Genomic DNA, 18,106 nt, shown 5'->3' with positions numbered 1-18,106 from the left:
AATCTTAGGGGGATCAGTCTACATTTGTGCAGTAAAATTAACTTTAAAGAAAATCTAAATTTCTCATTTTCATTCATGGAGATCACATGGAATATGTCACCTGGTGGAAAACAAACACTTTTAACATGAAAATGACATGAAATTACCAATATAACCAGTAGATGGCTGCAGAGGACCACTCATTAGCTCATTTGCCATTTCCACTCCCTTTTATCGTTCTTTTTATGTGTTTTGCTTTTGGATTTATTATAAAATGAATATTATAACAAATTTGATCAATTTTATTGTACTGAAGTATGAAGTATTGCAAGAGTAGGAAAAGTCACAAATCTCATGCCATTTAGATGAAGGAAATTTCACTAAATAAATAAACAAATAAGCCCAGATTTTACAGTGGATGGGAAACCGTCTTGAATTGCTCCCGCATCATATTATGTAAACTGCATTTATGACAAAGAACTACACAGATATCATAACAAGCTATCAATAAATGCACACATGTTGTCCTCTGCTTCTGACACTGCACTGCTGCAGATTGAAGAATAATGCAGACTAAAATATGGGGATGATCTGAAGCCAGCATGAGTTTATTAAAGGGGACTGAGGCAATCCCGAATTACGTATTACGGGGATAATCGCAAATTTTTAGGGGGGCTGGGTGGAAATTTAGGGGGGCTAAAGCCCTCCTAAAATGGGCCTTGTGACACCCGTGCCCCACACCCTGATTTAAAAGTGACTCGATCACCCTGGATTTACACTCAGAAATGCTAAAAATGATTTAATTAAACCAATATAAAACTTACCCATTTAAAAATTGCCACTCAGTTTTTGACGTCTTTAAATAATAAATGTCAACTCCACTTCAGAGACAAAAAACAGAATATTGATTGTACAATTAAAAGGGTCATATCATACATTATTGTTTTTTTTATTTATTTTATTTTATTTGCAAAAGTCTACCTGCAATGTTTAAATTTTCATAGACATTTTGAACCCTTCATCTGACCCTTAGAATTAAATAGTCAGTTTTTGTTTTGAGATCAGACTGAAATGAAATGATTAAAATCTAGTTTCTGAGCCTCAGAATTAAACTTCTTATTTTGCTCAATAGTTGTTCTGGTGTTCAGGACTAATAATGTCTGTCCTCCTTTCTCCTTATTTCCTCACTGTGTCTGGGTGGACCAAGTTTCTGATCATCTAACAGGTGGCATTGAAAAGCATTCAAAAGTTTGTGTCAGTAAGACTTTTTTATGTTTTTAAAAGAGGTCTCTTATGTTCAACAATGCTGCATTTATGTTGATTACAAATTTGGTAAAATCTCTAATATTGTGAAATAATATATTTTTTTATTAAAATATATATATATATTTTTAATATATTTTAAAATGTAAAATATTCCTGATAGCAAAGAAAAAATAAATTCATTTCAGCATCATTACTCCAGTCTTTAGTGTCACATGATCCTTCAGAAATCATTCTAATATGATGATTTGCTACTCAAGAAACATTTTTTTATTATGTAATAATTTCTTATCAATGTTGAAAACAGTTGTGCTACTTAATATTTTTGTTGGAACCGTGATACATCTTTTTAGGATTCTTTGATGAATAAAAAGTTCAGAAGAACAGCATTTATTTTAAATGGAAATCTTTCGTTACATTAATATATGTCTTTAATGTCACTTTTGATCAATTGAATGCAACCTTGCTGAATAAATGTATTATTTCTTTAAAAATGTATATATTACTGACCTAAACTGATCCCATAAACGGTAATCTATGATGATACATTCAGCACTTTTTATCACTGAGGAGGACGTTTTGAATACTTAAACTTACAGTTTGTTTTCATAATCAAGCTATTTACTCAAAAGGTCAAGGAAAAGTTTTAATGATAATTTTCATTGATAGATTTAATGATCCTATAAGATTTAAAGTTGGGTTGTATACATGCTAAGTGCTGAATTACTTGGCCGACATACAGTGAGAGACAGAGGTGAAATGGAGGTAAACTGGGTACAGTTGTGTGTTTCTTCAGTATTTGTGTCTTGGATGCTTCAGTGACTCAGTCCTATCTTTCAGTCTGTCTCTCTAGAGACTTGTACAGTTAAATCAGTAGGACTACTGCATGTTACCATGTCTTTTTCTGTTTCTGCAGCTGTAATTGCCTTGTTTTGCCGGCAGTATGACATAATAAAGGACAACGATTCCAGCAACAGCAAAGAGAAGGTAAAACCGTCCTCGGAGAGAAGCACACCGGAGCACCACAGCGGCGGTCTGCTGCGGAGCAAGGTGAGAATCTGTGTGCCTCTTTCTCAACTAAAAATCTGGTATAAACCATACATTCATTAATCACTTATTTATGTCTTTGTAAACCCATATGAAACACAAAGGGAGAAGATTAGCAGAATCACCAAGTATATCTTTTCCTGTACAATGAAACTGAATGGAGAGCAAGAGCTGTAAAGCTCCAAAAAGAACAAAGCAGGGGACCTATTTAGCAAAATTCACTTTTATAAGGCGTTTGAACACAGATGTGTGTCCGCAGTGTGTGAGAACAACCAGCTTATGGTAAAAATCCACTCATCGTAGAGAGAAGCCTGAGTTACTGAGGACATTGTGGTTAAATTTCATTTTCGAAGGAAATGTCCTGAAGAAAATCTGTAAAGTGCTTCATAAACTAGGTTCTTTTCAGCGACTTCTGTTCAAACATATAAGGCTGAACATCACTACAGACAGTTTCAGTGCGTGAGATTGTCCTGTTTTGTTGTTGCCGGTATGCTGGAAAATAAGCTCTTGAAGCTCCGCCCTCTTCTTGAAAGGCATTTGCATTTAAAGGGACACACTCAAAAACAGCCAGTTTTTGATCACACCCAAAAAGTGGCAATTTTAACATGCTGTAATAAATAAACTGTGGGGTGTTTTGAGCTAAAACTTCACATACACACTCACAGGTCCCCTTTAAGTTAAAATTAACTGAAATTTAAGTTTTTCTTGCTTGAGAACCTTGGTCACCATTCATTGTCATTTTTATAGCATTTTAACACTTTTCTTCCACTGAAAAAAAAAGAGAAAATCTCAAATGAAAGAAAATTTCTGAAGACATGAAGTGGAATAAATGACCGAATTTAAATTTTTGGATGAACTGTCTTCATCTAGAGTCATAAACAGTGTAATTTGAACACACTTCGTAGGACACAAATATTTATCTTCATTCTGAAGTAAATCACACTTGAATAAATGCAAAATCTGTAAATGAATGTGCTTTAACAGATTTTAAACTTTCAACTAAAATCTATCACCACATATCTATCACAGTTCTGTACTGTAAATTGCAATGCAAAACAGCTATTCATTTGTAGTTTTCCCCACAATTCCCCCTGTTTTCAAAACACAGATTGAGTTGAAATTGAGAAATCTGTTTCCCTGTAAATTCAGAGCCTATACATTTCATTAGCTCTTAATGAAAAGCGTAGCATAAGCATTTCGAGCTTAGAGGACAGGGAAAAACAATCCGTCACTTTAACACCTGCAGAAAGACTAAGACAGAATGCAGGAAAGCATTAGATTGCTATCCATCTCACTTTTCACTGCCAAGGAACTGCCGATTGATAAAACCTCTGACTAATCAAACCTTTTTGTTATTTGTCGGATGAAATCTGCCAGCAGTGAAGGATAAGAGCGAACACTGTGGCCCACAGCGTCAGTCCGTCAACACATTCCCTGACTCATGTGAAAGGCTGCAGGGTCGCTCTCTGTTGTACAAGTTTTGTGAGATCAACTAAGATTATGGAGTTTTACCGTATATTTGCACAGGCAACGCTAGAATTCACTGTTTGGCTTGTTTTTGGCTCTGATCAGTAGTGCTGAGCGCTTTGCAAGGGAAAGTGTGTCAGTGTCCCAGAATCATTATTTTTGTTTATAAATAAAAAAGAAGAGTCAGACTAGGCTTCGATACAGATTTCCAGATTCTCTTGAAATAATTTAATTCTGATTCATGTAGGGATATCTCAGTCATATTGTAAAATCTCTCTTTGCTGATTCAAATGGGTATCTCGTCTTTTTTAATTAGTAATTAAAAGAATCAGCTCATAAGAATCAGACTACACTTTTTGCAGTGTATGTTTTTGATTCATCTGAGTCATTTGTTCATGAATAGGACTGCACTTGTTGAGTTTAGTGTTTGTTTTTGCATGCTGCCTGCAAGGACAACCCAACTGAATGATATTTCTTATTATTTTGCAGTACAGTGTCTTTTTATTGGCTTCAATACAGACTGTGATTAAATACAAACTCTCAACTCAATGTAAAATATGATTTCTTTTACCGTAGTGCTGAAGAGTCAGCAGTATAAAAAGCAGTGCAGGAAACATTGATGCAGAAAATCTTCTAATTTGGTATATTATGAAAACAATCATAATTTCAAATCACATATTTTAATGTTCAAAAGCAACTGTACAGACCCAAAATACAAAACACTTCTGTGTCAGAGCTCTTCAATTACTGAAATGCCGGTGTCTTACTGAGTTTAACAACTTTTTATTTTCAAAGTTTGTGAAAATATAAAGTTGTTTTACCTGTTAATTGTCTGTCCCACTTTTTAAACAAAGACATGAAAATGACTTTTCCAACTTAAATTGATACAAATCTTGAATACTTCAGAGCACAGACTTAAGTTAAAGGGGACACTTCACAGATTATTGTAGAAGAAAAAAATTATAAAATAAAAATAAAAAGACGTTATAGAAGTTTAAGTTTAGGAAAATGTAAAATATAAAAATATAATTGTTATAAAATATATATTATTTTGCAAAACATGTTCAACTCTAAAACTTCAAGAAAATCAAAGCCAAACATCCGAACAACTGCGCCCAATTTTAGGTTGATATCTCAAAAAATGAACTTTTAGTAAGATTTTTTTGTGTGCAGTACCAAACTTTTCCACTAGATGACATCCAGACACCACCGTGACCATATTAGGGCACACCCATTTCCATATATGATTTGAGTGATCTTAATCATGTATTTCCATACTTTTCATAATATTTATGAAGTATACATTATATTCAGAAGTAAATTGAGTAATTTAATCTTAACATTTGATTTGAATTCAATCTCTAAAACCCACATTAAAAAAACACGGAAAGAACCCTGGCATGTGCCACATCACAAATAGAGAATTTATCTCTATTTCTCTGTCATTTCTTTTAAAAATAGTCACAAAATATGAAAACGAGAGTCTGAAAGCTTTCAAATGATATAGTTTGTCAAGATTACTTTAGGTTTAGACTAAGATATTAATGTTATTAATGTGTAATGGCAAATGTCCCACGGGTGGGAGGAGGGGCAACTTAAAAACAGTGGTTAAAAACATTTTTATAAATCATAAATTCAGATATTTGTTCTTTGTAATGTGCATAAAGTATTGATATTAAAAGTTTATTGTTTGCACCTGATTGTGTTTTTTTTTTTCATAGTGTGATTTTTGGGGAATTGTATTGAATCCAATTAAGGTCAATTTAACCCACTCCAACAAGATCGTACCCAGAACTTGAACAAAACATGAGGGTTAAATTAAGATCCAACATTATAGAAAAATATTTATTTCTTCTTTGTAGCATCCATGACGATACAGACTGAGAGGAAAGTGGAAAATATTATGCATGAAACTTAATTTTAGAATCACAGACATTTTTTTAGCATAATAAGGATCAAACGCCAGAGATACTGACCTACTTCTAAAATAAACCATCTCAGGAAAACCACCATGTGCCTTTGAGCCTTCATGTTCCAGCTCTTCACTGGGCACTTTCTCTGTGTTGGATATTCAGAGTGATAAAGCAAGGGCAGATGCATCACATTTCACTCGTTCCTCTATGTGCCACCATTAGTCCTTATAACACATCAAACCCGGCCCTCATAGACGCGTCATAAAATCAATATCAGACCCTGTGATGATGTCATCCCCTGCGCCAAGACCCTAATGGCCTCCATCTCGACATATTGCACTGCTACAGAGCAAAATGATGCGCATTCATCTCCGTGTGCATTACACCTTACAGCTCGCAGCCTTATATACAATAATCTCACGCTGCAAATACATCCAGCGGCAGGAAGCCATCCTGTCCCAAACGACTGTGGGCGTTGATGAAATGAGCCCCTCAGAGGAGAATCACTCTTCTGTTTTTTGTTTGTCTGTTGCAGTTCCACCAGTCTGTGCCATCCATCAACATCATCGAGGTGTGATGGGAGTTTCGTAGACGTCCGTCGCACCACCCGCATATCAGGACGACAGTTTATCGGCCCTTCCATCATAACGCAGTGAAGAATCCTCACATCTACAGCTACACCGCAGCATCGGCCCACCCATACACACATCATATACTAAAGCAATCTACTGGGACTGTAAATAACATTGTGATATTGTATGATGGATGGATGGAGAATTCCCAAAACTTTCCTGCAATATATCAGATTAAATCTGGGATTTTTTCTCTTGTATAGACAAGGAAGGAAAGTGTATTTTTAATATGGTACTGGTGAAGTATGACAGGGTTTCTACTCTTTATTAGCTAGTTTAGTTTGTGCATGCGTCTCTCGCGGTCTGATAGGACGTGTACAGAAGCAGGTCATTAGATTAAGCTTGTGCTCTTACTTTCATTAGTCTGTAAAACTGCTGGAATTGTGACTGAGCTGCTGCTTATTAGAGAGAACAGACTGGAGCCAAATCTCTCTGCTTGTACATAGTTTCATAACAGTTTATTTTTTCGTATCCTAAATATGGCTAGACCTCTGGTGTTGTTCGGTCATTTTAGACCGAAAATGTTTGGAAATTTTAAAAATCGCTGCTTCATCGGAATGGTACGAAACTCTGTGACTTTTATGGCAGTCGCTACATGTGACAACAAAGCAAGTTTTTAACAAATGCATGAAATAAAATCAATAATTAAGCCACAATGCAGTAAAAAATGGACTGCAAACTCTCTAAAACATCGAGAGTACAAATTGAAAACACACACTCACACACACTATCATTCACACACAAATGAACTGCTGTGGCTGTAACAATATGGCAAAATTGAGCCAGAAGACTCAAATAAGAGGTTGAATTCAGGTTGATATAGCTCTGATAAAGCATTCTTGTTCATTTTTTATTCCATTTTTGTTGAATTTTGATGTTATGTGTAACAAAATGTCTTTCTCTGTGTTCAGGTTTGACTGTAGTAAAAAATGAATGTAAAAACTGACACTTCGAATCAACATTTAAAAAAAAAAATCTAAACCTTGACAAAAAATTGTCTTTGAGAATGTCTAAATACATATCCAAATCCACAACTTAATAAAGTAAGTAAAGTATTTATGTCTAAAAACAACTAGAATTTTTAAGCCTTTTTATATAGAGCTGTACAGGCATCTGGTTACACCACATTACAGATGTTTTTCTTTCGTTTACTCCCACCAGATGGCACTAATCTACCTTCAAAATTTGAATTTTAAAGGCGTTAGGGCACTATCATACACCCGGCACAATGCGACGGCAGGTGCGACGCAAGTGTTTCAGGCCGACGCAGTTATTATTTTCATGTCCTGCGCCATATTGTTTAAACAGCAAATGCGCTCGTGTCCATCTGTTCGCCCATGGGCGTGCTGGTCTGAAAATGAGGTGCATTGTTGGCGTGTTGCTATTTTGAGGCAACTGAAAACGACTGAGTCATTGACCAACTGAAACCTGGTCTAAAGTATTTTTTTTGTTATTTAAAGAGTGTGTTAGTAATATGCGCCTATAGGCAGCTGCACAACACACGTACACTCTGCTTGTTACACACACAGGAGCAGCAGTGTAACAATGTAAAAGATTATTATTGTGTGCATAAAGATAAAAATGCCTACATGTCATAATAGATAGTCATTGCATGTATCAGAATTACCTATTTGCTGTAATGACGAATGAATTTGTCTAATTATTTGACCAATCGTGGCAGTACACACATGTATTTAAACTGACTCGTCAGGTTGAGTGTCTATATTCCGCCACGTAAATAGCGAATCTGTCATGGCGCGAACGCAACTGGATTTTAAAGTGAATGGGAGATTAGAATCTGATTGGTTTATTGCACATTATGCATAAAACACACCCATGACTCATTAAGAGAAGAGGTACAACCCTTTAAGTCCATGCGCCGGGTGCCAACAATTTTTTCCGTCGTTAAACTATAGCAAAAGTGGATTCGGACACGCACCTGCACCATGCGCTTCAGACCATGAGCTTAGATCATTAAAATAGCACCCACTGTCTCTATTTTAAGATGAAATACAGCTTTAATTGAAAAGTAATTTTAAAAAAATTTGATTTTTTTTTTTTTTTTTTTTTGTTTTTTTCAATGGGAAAAATTTGATCATAATTATTGCATAAATATTAATTAGTACCATAAAATTCTCTCAAAATACAAAAGAAAAAAAGAAAAAATATTATTGAACCAAAATATATTACATTGATTTTCCTGAAAATACAAAAAAAAAAAAAAAAAAAAAAAAAAGGTAACATTTCAGGTGTTCGGTCACTTTTGACCGCGAACAACACCAGTCGGCTAGCACTGCTTATTTACCCTCTGTTTTCCCCCCACATGCTAATCTTGAAACCTGCCAGACTGAATAATGTACATAATTGCTAATCTCATTGTGTTGTATACAAATAAAATGCTCGAAAAAGAATATCTAACTGAATTATTGTTTATAATTAAGAATATTAAGATGCCATAATCCTCATGATGAAAAGTGCATGCATATGTTTTTGTTTTTATGCTCTCAGTTCATGTTTATTCTCTTAAATTAGATGTTTTTGTTATCTTCTATTTCTCCTTAACAGTTTTAATAAAGATAATGAATGACTTGAAGGAAGCTTGTTTTTTCTTGCCTTCTTTCTGACGGCTTATTTAGAATTTGAGAGAAGTACTGAACAGAAACCCAAAGCTGTATCATGTTTCAACACAAACATGCTAATAAAGTGGGAACTAGTTTATTGGTGCATTCAACCACCAAGCAAAGTACATTAAGAGTCATTAGTGTTGATAAAACATTAGGGAATTAATCAAATTAACAATATTTTCAAAATGGAGACAAACTCTACATCATGTTGATGCTCAATATTCTTTGGTCTAATGCCAGTAAAATCACAAGATATGATTGTGTTTTTGAACAAATATTTTATTATACATTATTAAATATCAACCAATTTTATATGCAAATGACCTCTTGAGCTCCATTATGGTTTCATGATGGTTAAATAATAAAAATTAGTATGCGTACAAAGCCAAACATAGATTGCATAGATTTTCTTAAAGCACCAACTTCAGTTACTTACTATAAAAAATTATAAAATGAAACACATTATAAAGACAATCACACTTTATAGAGACACGGATTGAACAATATTTAAGAAATCATTTCATAAATGGTGACAAAAATGTTTTGCTATGCTTGTTGCAGTTGTTAAAGACACTGAAAGCGCCTCAAATCCTTCCACAGGAAACAGTGATTATTTAAAATGAATAAGCAGTAAAATCAGATCAAATATTAATTATTAAACCACTGACAGTTTCAATATAATTAACCAAAATAACCAGAACACCACTAACTGAACAGACCTTTACCTACAGTAAATACTGCTATATTCTATTAAATTAAATGAAACTTGTTCCACTTTTAGGAAGATAATGTAAAAAAAAAAAAAAAGATGTTGAGAGGAAATACTGCATATTCAAAACTGCACAAAAGAGAAAAAAGCTGACAGAGTTACTGAGGCTCAAAGACTGAACGTTTAATGATTTCAGTAAATGATGAAGAGATTTCTGAGTGTGCTTTTTAATATCACATAAAAAGGGCAGAATGGCAGTATATCACATGTAACACTGCTGTAAAGATTATTTTTCATTTCTGAGAGGCAAAATGTAATATTTTTTAGTTCAACACTTATAAAGCACAGAAATGTTAGAAGTAAGATATACATTTCTCTTTCTATCCAATATCTGAGTGACAGAATATGACATTTATTTTGGCAAAATGAATGTGTGATGATTTTCTGCCCAAAGTTTAACTAAATCAGTGATGATTTTGACATTGTCTGACTGGATTATGTCATAACTTGATATTATAACATATGATAATTAAAAACAGTCCACAGGTCCTTAAATTAAGAAGTTGCATATATTTAAAAGAATTAACTTTAAAGGATTATTTCACTTCAGAATTTAAATTTCCTGATAATTTATCCAAGATGTTCATGTCTTTCTTTCTTCAGTGGAAAAGAAATGAAGGTTTTTGAGGAAAACATTCCAGGATTTTTCTCCATATAGTGGACTTCACTGGGGTTCAACGAGTTGAAGGTCCAAATGTCAGTTTCAGTGCAGCTTCAAAGAGCTCTACACGATCCCAGACGAGGAATAAGGGTCTTATCTAACGAAATGATCAGTCATTTTCTAAAAAAAAATTAAAAATTATATACTTTTTAACCACAAATGCTCGTCTTACACTGCTCTGCGATGCGCCACGCATTACGTAATCACGTGTGACGTAGGCGGAGTGTTTACAAAGACCTTTTCAACGCGATTACGTAATGCGTGGAGCATCACAGAGCAGTGCAAGACGAGCATTTGTGGTTAAAAAGTTTATCATTTTTTATTTTTTTAGAAAATGGCCGATGGTTTCTCTAGATAAGACTCTTATTCCTCGTCTGGGATCATGTAGAGCTCTTTGAAGCTGCACTGAAACTGACATTTGGACCTTCAACCCGTTGAACCCCAGTGAAGTCCACTATATGGAGAAAAATCCTGGAATGTTTTCCTCAAAAACCTTCATTTCTTTTCAGCTGAAGAAAGAAAGACATGAACATCTTGGATGACATGGAGGTGAGTAGATTATCAGGAAATTTTAATTCTGAAGCGAAATAAACCTTTAAAAATAAGATTGGCTGATGAGTGAAAGTGTACTGTGAACATAAACAACAACAGTGATAATAATAAATCTAACACTTATGGTTTGGAAGCCAGTGTGAGAGGCTTTGAGACGGCAATATTGTGGATCCTAAAAAAAAGAACGAATTCAAAATTTCAAAATTCCATGATCCGCAGAAAATAATTTCTGTAATGATTGCTTAAGCAAACGTCCCCTGACCCACAACCTGGCTCTGAAATTCAACAGTGCTTCAATATGTTAGTCCTGAACGGTTCTACATACGTATTTGTAAACGTTCAGCTCGAGTGAAGTTCTCGAACACATGCGGATCCTGTAAAGTTTAATCACACTTGTCTGAGAGCTTTACAGTGGCTCATGTTCGGCACAAAGCACTCGAGCGATCTGACTTCAGATGAAAGCCGTGGGAGTCGTGAAGAACGCTGCGCTGAAGGACAAACATCAGTTCTCTGTGGAATGTACATTTGGTCTCCCTTTCAAGTACATGTTTGTAGTTATTGTATATTTAAATAACATGACCAAAGTATCTACAATATAGCACCAATGCGTCGAAAAGATTTACTCTCTTTACATTATACAGGTAGCAAATCTACTTACACAAACGCTTGAGTACAATATGACAACATGCAGTTTTATACATGTTGTATTGTCAAGTTCTTACCCTGAACTTACTGTATTATAATGCAAGTACACTGGCATTCAAGAGTTATGAATCATGCACGTCTGTGATGCTTTATTGTGGGACTGTTTTGAGTGGCAGTGGAGTGAGTAAGTCCATCACTGAGGCAGGAGCTGAACGGTGTGTTGTGTTCAGGACACGTTCTGATAGGCTGGTTAGAGAGTGAGTGTGTCAGTGTGTGTGTGTGTGTGTGTGTTCTTGTGTACATGGTTTATGAGGACACGTGTATAATGACATGGGTATAACAACGTAAACATGTTTTATGGGGACACCTTCTGTAAACCAAATGGCTTAAAAAACATACTAAAGTGTTGTTTTGAAATTCAAAAAATGCAGAGAGTTTTCTGTGATGGTAGGTTTAGGGGTAGGGGTAGCGTAGGGGGATAGAATATACAGTTTGTACAGTATAAAAACCATTTCGTATATGGAGAGTCCCCGTAAACCATATATACAAGTGTGTGTGTGTGTGTGTGTGTTCAGTCGGAGTCCTCACTGCTGAAGGACAGGAGATCTTCCTCTGGACTCACAGCTGCATCCTCAGACACGGTTCTGCTGCGGGACGTCGCCAGTCTGATTGAGGGAACAGGAAGAGTAATCTTTAATATTTCTTATAATGTTTCCTTCTTATTTTAAACTTTTTCAAACTCTTAACCCTTGTATGCCATTCGTTTGGGATGTATGGAAACCCATTTCCGCCACTGAAAAAAAAACAGTAATTGTGATTTTTATTTTAGATTTTTTTTTTCTCACAATTCTGATATAAACTTGCAATTGGGTGAAACTTTATATCTCACAATTCTGACTTTATATCACTTTATATTTATATGAGTTTATATCTCACAATTGTGAGGAAAAAAGTCAGAATTGTGAGATATAAAGTCGCAATTATTGTTTTTATTTTTTTATTTAGTGGCGGAAACGGGCTTCCATAGGGATGTACTCCAGAGACCCAGACAATAAAATGTGATTTTCACTTTAACCAGTAGATGGCTGCAGAGCTCCACTATTTGCTATTGCTATTTGACTAATTAAAAGACATCTTTTCATAAGTTTTTCCAGTTGGATTCATATCTTCATATTATGAAGTCACAATTATAACAATAAAAATAACTTTTTGTCCAACTTTTTTGTACTGAAGTTTGTGCTAAACTGTATTGTCTTATCCATTCATCTGTGTGTGTGTGTGTGTGTGTGTGTGTGTGTGTGTGTGTGTGTGTGTGTGTGTGTGTGTGTGTGTGTGTGTGTGTGTGTGTGTGTGTGTGTGTGTGTGTGTGTGTGTTAGCTTAGAAGGGTTTGAAGGATTAAATTGGATTTTAAAACTAAATTAAAAATGACACTGAATGATGTGAAAGATGCTCATGCAACAATGCTTTTATCAAGGTTCCCACAGTCATCAAAAACCTGGAAATGTCAGGGATATTTCATTTTACAGACACGGATATTACTTGGGAATTTTTTTAATTCTAAAACTTTTCATCAGCAACACTACTGTTCAAAAGTTTGGTGTCGGTACGATTTTTTGAATGTTTTTGAAAGAAGTCTCTTGTTCACCAAGGCTGCATTTATTTAATCAAAAATACAGTAAAAACAGCAATATTGTGAAATATTATTACTATTTAAAATAACTGTTTTCTATTTGAATATATTTTAAACTGTAATTTATTCCTGTGATCAAAGCTGAATTTTCAGCATCATTACTCCAGTCCTCAGTGTCACATGATCCTTCAGAAATCATTCTAATATGCTGATTTGATGCTCAAAAAAACATTTATTATTATTATTATCAGGGCTGAAAACAGTTCTTTTTTTTCTAGGATTCTTTGATAAATAGGAGGTTCAAAAGAACAGCATTTAGTTGAAATAGAAATCTTCTCTAACATTAAAAAAATTACTGTAACATTTGATCCTTTTGATCAAAAAACTTTTTTAAAAACTTTTGAACCGTAATGTAGATAATCTTGCAATAATAAATTGTGAGTGAATCATTTGTTTGACTTCTTTACAGTGAATCATTCAGACCTGATTCATTAGTCTGAATCAAAACTTCATGACTCAAAAGGTCATGGAAATTCACTGGGAACCCTGTTGTAAGTTAATTGGGTCTCATTCACTAAGTATGCGTACGCACAATTTTGTGTGTGAAAGCTGCGTATGAATGTTTCCAAGAAAAACTGTGATTCATCAATAACTTTGGTTATAAAATGAATTCAAAATTACGAAAAATGTAGGAACTGAAACCTACACAAAAATGACACTGGTGGCCTTATAAACATGTAAAGATGAAATTTTAAACATATAGATCTTAAATAGACTATATTTCATCATATATAGACCTATCAGTAAAGGTCTAAGAAAAGGTGTGTCATAGCTCAAACTGTAGCTCTGCATGAAAGACGCAGATCCGCATATGTACAGCTAATCAGAGGTCTGTAATATCTGTATAAAAGGTGTTTATTGCGTTTGAACTTATTTTGAGGATGTCACTCTTGGTATTTTCCGCGGATCTTGCTGCAGGTGCTCGCGAGAACTCGTCTTTAGAGAGCGTCATGTTTGCTGAGAGTGATGAAAGAAAAGGGTGTGTGGAATGCCCTTATATGGACATGAAGTGGGCGTGTTTTATGTAAATTACTAACCTCAGGCGTGAGGTCGCTCATTTAGAATACTCCGAATTTATGAGGTTAAGAACAAATTAATGTGCGTACGCAAGTGTTGTGAATTAGGCGGAAAGTTTTCAAATGTGCGTATAAATACGAATAGTGTACACAATTGATAGTGAATGAGACTCATTGTGTTGAATCTTGTCAGGCGGTGACCATGAAGGAGTCTGAAGTGTAATGATATTAGTTTCTCACTACTGATGGTTGATGAAATCCGAGGCATGTCATCACGCGGTACGGTTTCTCTCACCTCACTTACCTGCGTCCATCTCCTCCACCTCCATATTGCTGCATGGCAGGTGAGAGAGAACATGACACACACTGACAGTGAACTATCATTAAACCATCACATCCTCCCAGCATCCCACGGTTCAAACTTTACCAGCCTTTGTCAGCAAGTGGAGATCTATTATTACGGTTTTTATTGTGTTTTTCTACACGCTCAGTGAAAGGAAAGAGCTGACGATTTGGATTCGCCTCATCTGAATCCTGGTCCTTTTTGGCCCATTACGTTACTTATAATAATGGATTCCACTGCCGAGATGAGAGTGCTGTTCCTGACCCGCTGTATGCCAGCAATGAAGTCATAGTAATGCACTGGCATCACAACCAGCTACAACTTTAGGGTGGCCGAGAATGTGGTAAGCAATCATATAAAGACTTGTAACATGTAATTTTTTCGACAAGTTTACACAAACCCATACAGAGACAGATAGTTAATCTTTCACAAATCTATATATAGGCTATATATACACACACACTCACCAGCCACTTTATTAGGTACACCTTTTCAACTGCTTCAGCAGGCAAAATCTGCAGCAGCTGTGTGATGATATGGAAAAATCTCGGAGGAATGTAAGGTGTACCTAATAAAGTGGCCGGTGAGTGTGTGTATATGTACACAGAAATGCTTGAATGAATTTGTTATAAACTCTTCCATCTGCTGCTGTTCATGGAGACGAGCTAAACGTGAATAACTCCAAACTATCATTGCATTCATCTCCAGGGCTCTGTTTGAATTGATATTAATAACCGTGTGTGGAGAGACACTCAGAATAAAATGATTCACCATGTCCATTAATCTGAACCAGAGCTGCGATGGTTAATGTGTTTCAGCGCTCCTACTGTGAGCCGAATCTCGCTCCATCTCCGCTTTATGAGACATAATGTCACACCTGAGGGAGCGTGAACACATTAGCTGATTATATGAGGCAAAATATTTTACAAATAGTTCCACATCTGCATACAAGCGAAAACACATGGACGAAATGCTACAAAAATCACATTTTGATTTCAAGGGGTCTTTAAGGCACTGAATCAACAAAGATAAGAAACAAAGAAAGCTTGACTGAATTCACTGTATCTCGAGGGGAAATGATCTCTTTTTTAAATTCTGTGTTCAGACATTTGCTGAGCTGCATTGCAGTTAAAATGATCTTAGCATAAACTTATACATATACACCGTTCAATGTTTGGGGAGAGTAAGATTTATCAAGAAACTTTTATTCATCAATGATTAATTAAATTGGTCAAAATTGTTAAAGGCATTTATAATGTTACAAAACGATTTCTTTTTCAAATAAGTACTGTTCTTTTTAACTTTCTATTTGTCAAAGAATCAGTTTCCACAAAAATATGAAGCAGCACAATCGTTTTAAACATTGATAATAATCAGAGCAGTAAATCATCATATTAGAATGATTTCTGAAGGATCATGTGACACTGAAGACTGGAGTAATGATGCTGAAAATTCAGCTTTGATCACAGGAATAAATTACTTTTAAAATATATTCAAATAGATAACAGTTCTTTTAAATTGTAAAAATATTTTACAATATTACTGTTTTACTGTATTTCTGATCAAATAAACTTTTTCCAAAAACATTAAAATAATCTTACAGACACCAAACTTTTGAACGGTATACTCCAAAAAATATTTATTTTTTGTTTTGTTTTTTTTTAAGATTTATGCGTTTCAATTAATAGTAAAATTCCATCAAAAAATCCTTATTATTATCCATATTATGAACTAAGAATTTTAAATGAGTAAAAAAAACTAGAGCTTAATAAAACACCATTTTGTTTATGTGAATTGTATTCATAAATTTAAAAAAAAAAATGAAAATATGTTTAAATTTAAGATTTATACAAAATGTTTTATTAAGCTGAAGTTTTTTTTACTCATTTAAAATTCATAATTCATAATATGAATAATAAGTAAGGATTACTCAACTCAATTTGATGGAATTTTACTATTAATTGAAATGCGTAATTATTAGTGTAGTGATGTTTTCTTTTCTTTTTTTAAACCACAGTCAGTTCTTTTCTTTTTGTGTATATGTATGTGAGAGTATTTTAAAGGGTAAGTTATGATCAAAAAGCACTACATCTCCAATAAACACTCTCCTGGAGGAACAATCTCTGATTCCACAGACAGTTTTCTGTGACTGTGTGTGATTAAACACAAACATACCTTGAAAACGCATCATCGAGGCCATCTTCCGCATCCTGAAAATAAGAGACCACAGGATAAGCAAACACATCACAGATCACATCTGTATCACACCTGCAGAACCAGAGAGTAACTTGAACCACACCAGCACCAGCAAACTCTAAAGACTTTATCTACTGTATCTTCTGTGACAGTCATTATGAGACCAGCAGAGTGAAGATTATAATTGTGTTTCAGAACCTGTCTGAACACTGAACGAAATTCAATCACCGCTGAAAAAAGTAATTATCAAAGGCACGGCTGAACACGGTGTGCAGACAGAGAGCTTAACAGATCCAATATGGGCAGCTCTCCGCCTAGTGGTCATATGTTTAATCAATAAACACAGTATTAAAGCAGAGAATGCCACTTAGTGGTGACTGTGTGCTTCATCTACAGGACAGGCCATGCTGACTGATAATATAATGGCAATTAGCCAGCGGTAAGAGTAATGACCTATTTTGGCATGGCTTGTTTGGTATCAAAACAACTGACCTTCATTTTGGAGCTGATACTCTGCATAATAGTGGCACTCTTTCAGAAAATTAATGAAAATGAGGATTCAGATGATCAGGTGGGCCAAAAGACAAACTAGATTTAGGTTACCAGAAAGGATTGCCTGGCATTTCAGCCATATTTAATCACATAATATGGAAACGATTCAACATAAACTGCCGGAAAAGCACTACTGCCCTTCTCTGAAGAGATATTTATGTGTGAAATTAGTTATGCTCTGAACGAACTACTAACCATCATTTGCTACTAGAACCCACACAATTGACCGTTCGCAAAGACCCGCCCCTTTAGTTACTTTTGCTACGTCCGACAAAGCCGCTCTCACGCCACACATCATAATCTCACGCAGTGAAAAATACATTGCAGAGCAAAGAGGACACTGAAAACACGTCGACAGACAAGACAGAACAAGATACTTTTGATAAGTCTCAAATTTAGTAATTTTTAAATAAATTTAAACAATAAAAACCATTTTGTGGCTCTTTAATGTGTCGTGACAGATCACTGTAGTGCCTCAGTTCAAGCGGCTCGTGAACTCTTACTACTAGTTATTTATAGCTCAAATAAACATGAATGAACATCAGAAGGAATGTTGTTTCAACCGCAGAAAGAGTCAGTACACACCATTTTTCAAGTTAATCTACTAAGGCCTTGTCCCAAATGGCAGCCTAAACACTCGCGGTCTTCCTACCAGTCCGCACTTTCGTGACGTAATGCCGCTTTGACTGTCGGGAAGATGCTGCGGAGCTCACACCAGTGCGTGCTTGGCAAAAGTGCGCATCGAGGGCGCATATC

The 18,106-nt window shown here is 35.1% G+C and overlaps 2 protein-coding genes and 1 long non-coding RNA gene across 6 annotated transcripts in view; 2 read left to right on the top strand and 1 right to left on the bottom strand.

Moving 5' to 3' along the window:
• The window catches only part of fndc4a (fibronectin type III domain containing 4a), a 36,255-nt gene extending 27,361 nt beyond the window's left edge, over positions 1 to 8,894 (top strand). The window contains 2 exon segments of the mRNA XM_051875022.1: positions 2,159 to 2,292; positions 6,205 to 8,894. Coding sequence (XP_051730982.1) covers positions 2,159 to 2,292; positions 6,205 to 6,246 — 176 coding nt within the window. The 3' untranslated portion in view covers positions 6,247 to 8,894.
• A 116-nt stretch (positions 8,895 to 9,010) lies between these two features.
• Positions 9,011 to 18,106, top strand: part of LOC127502251 (uncharacterized) — a 114,072-nt gene continuing 104,976 nt past the window's right edge. The window contains exon 1 of the long non-coding RNA XR_007926804.1: positions 9,011 to 10,313. This is a non-coding gene — a long non-coding RNA (uncharacterized LOC127502251). The remainder of the gene's footprint in view (positions 10,314 to 18,106) is intronic.
• Positions 11,675 to 18,106, bottom strand: part of si:dkey-71h2.2 (low density lipoprotein receptor adapter protein 1) — a 40,640-nt gene continuing 34,208 nt past the window's right edge. For 2 of the 4 annotated variants that reach the window (XM_051875014.1, XM_051875018.1), the window contains exons 8-9: positions 16,778 to 16,812; positions 11,675 to 12,217 (exon numbers count right to left, since the gene is read on the bottom strand). In XM_051875014.1, the coding sequence (XP_051730974.1) occupies positions 12,124 to 12,217; positions 16,778 to 16,812 (129 nt within the window). In that variant the 3' untranslated portion in view covers positions 11,675 to 12,123. Of the gene's footprint in view, positions 12,218 to 14,554; positions 14,593 to 16,777; positions 16,813 to 18,106 lie in introns of all 4 variants that reach the window. The other 2 variants (XM_051875015.1, XM_051875016.1) reach the window with 2 other exon arrangements.

The sequence above is a fragment of the Ctenopharyngodon idella genome, chromosome 20 (genome assembly GCF_019924925.1).
Source record: "Ctenopharyngodon idella isolate HZGC_01 chromosome 20, HZGC01, whole genome shotgun sequence".
NCBI lineage: Eukaryota > Metazoa > Chordata > Actinopteri > Cypriniformes > Xenocyprididae > Ctenopharyngodon > Ctenopharyngodon idella.
Note: the sequence above shows the minus strand (reverse complement) of the source record. Positions and strands in the feature narration are given on the sequence as shown.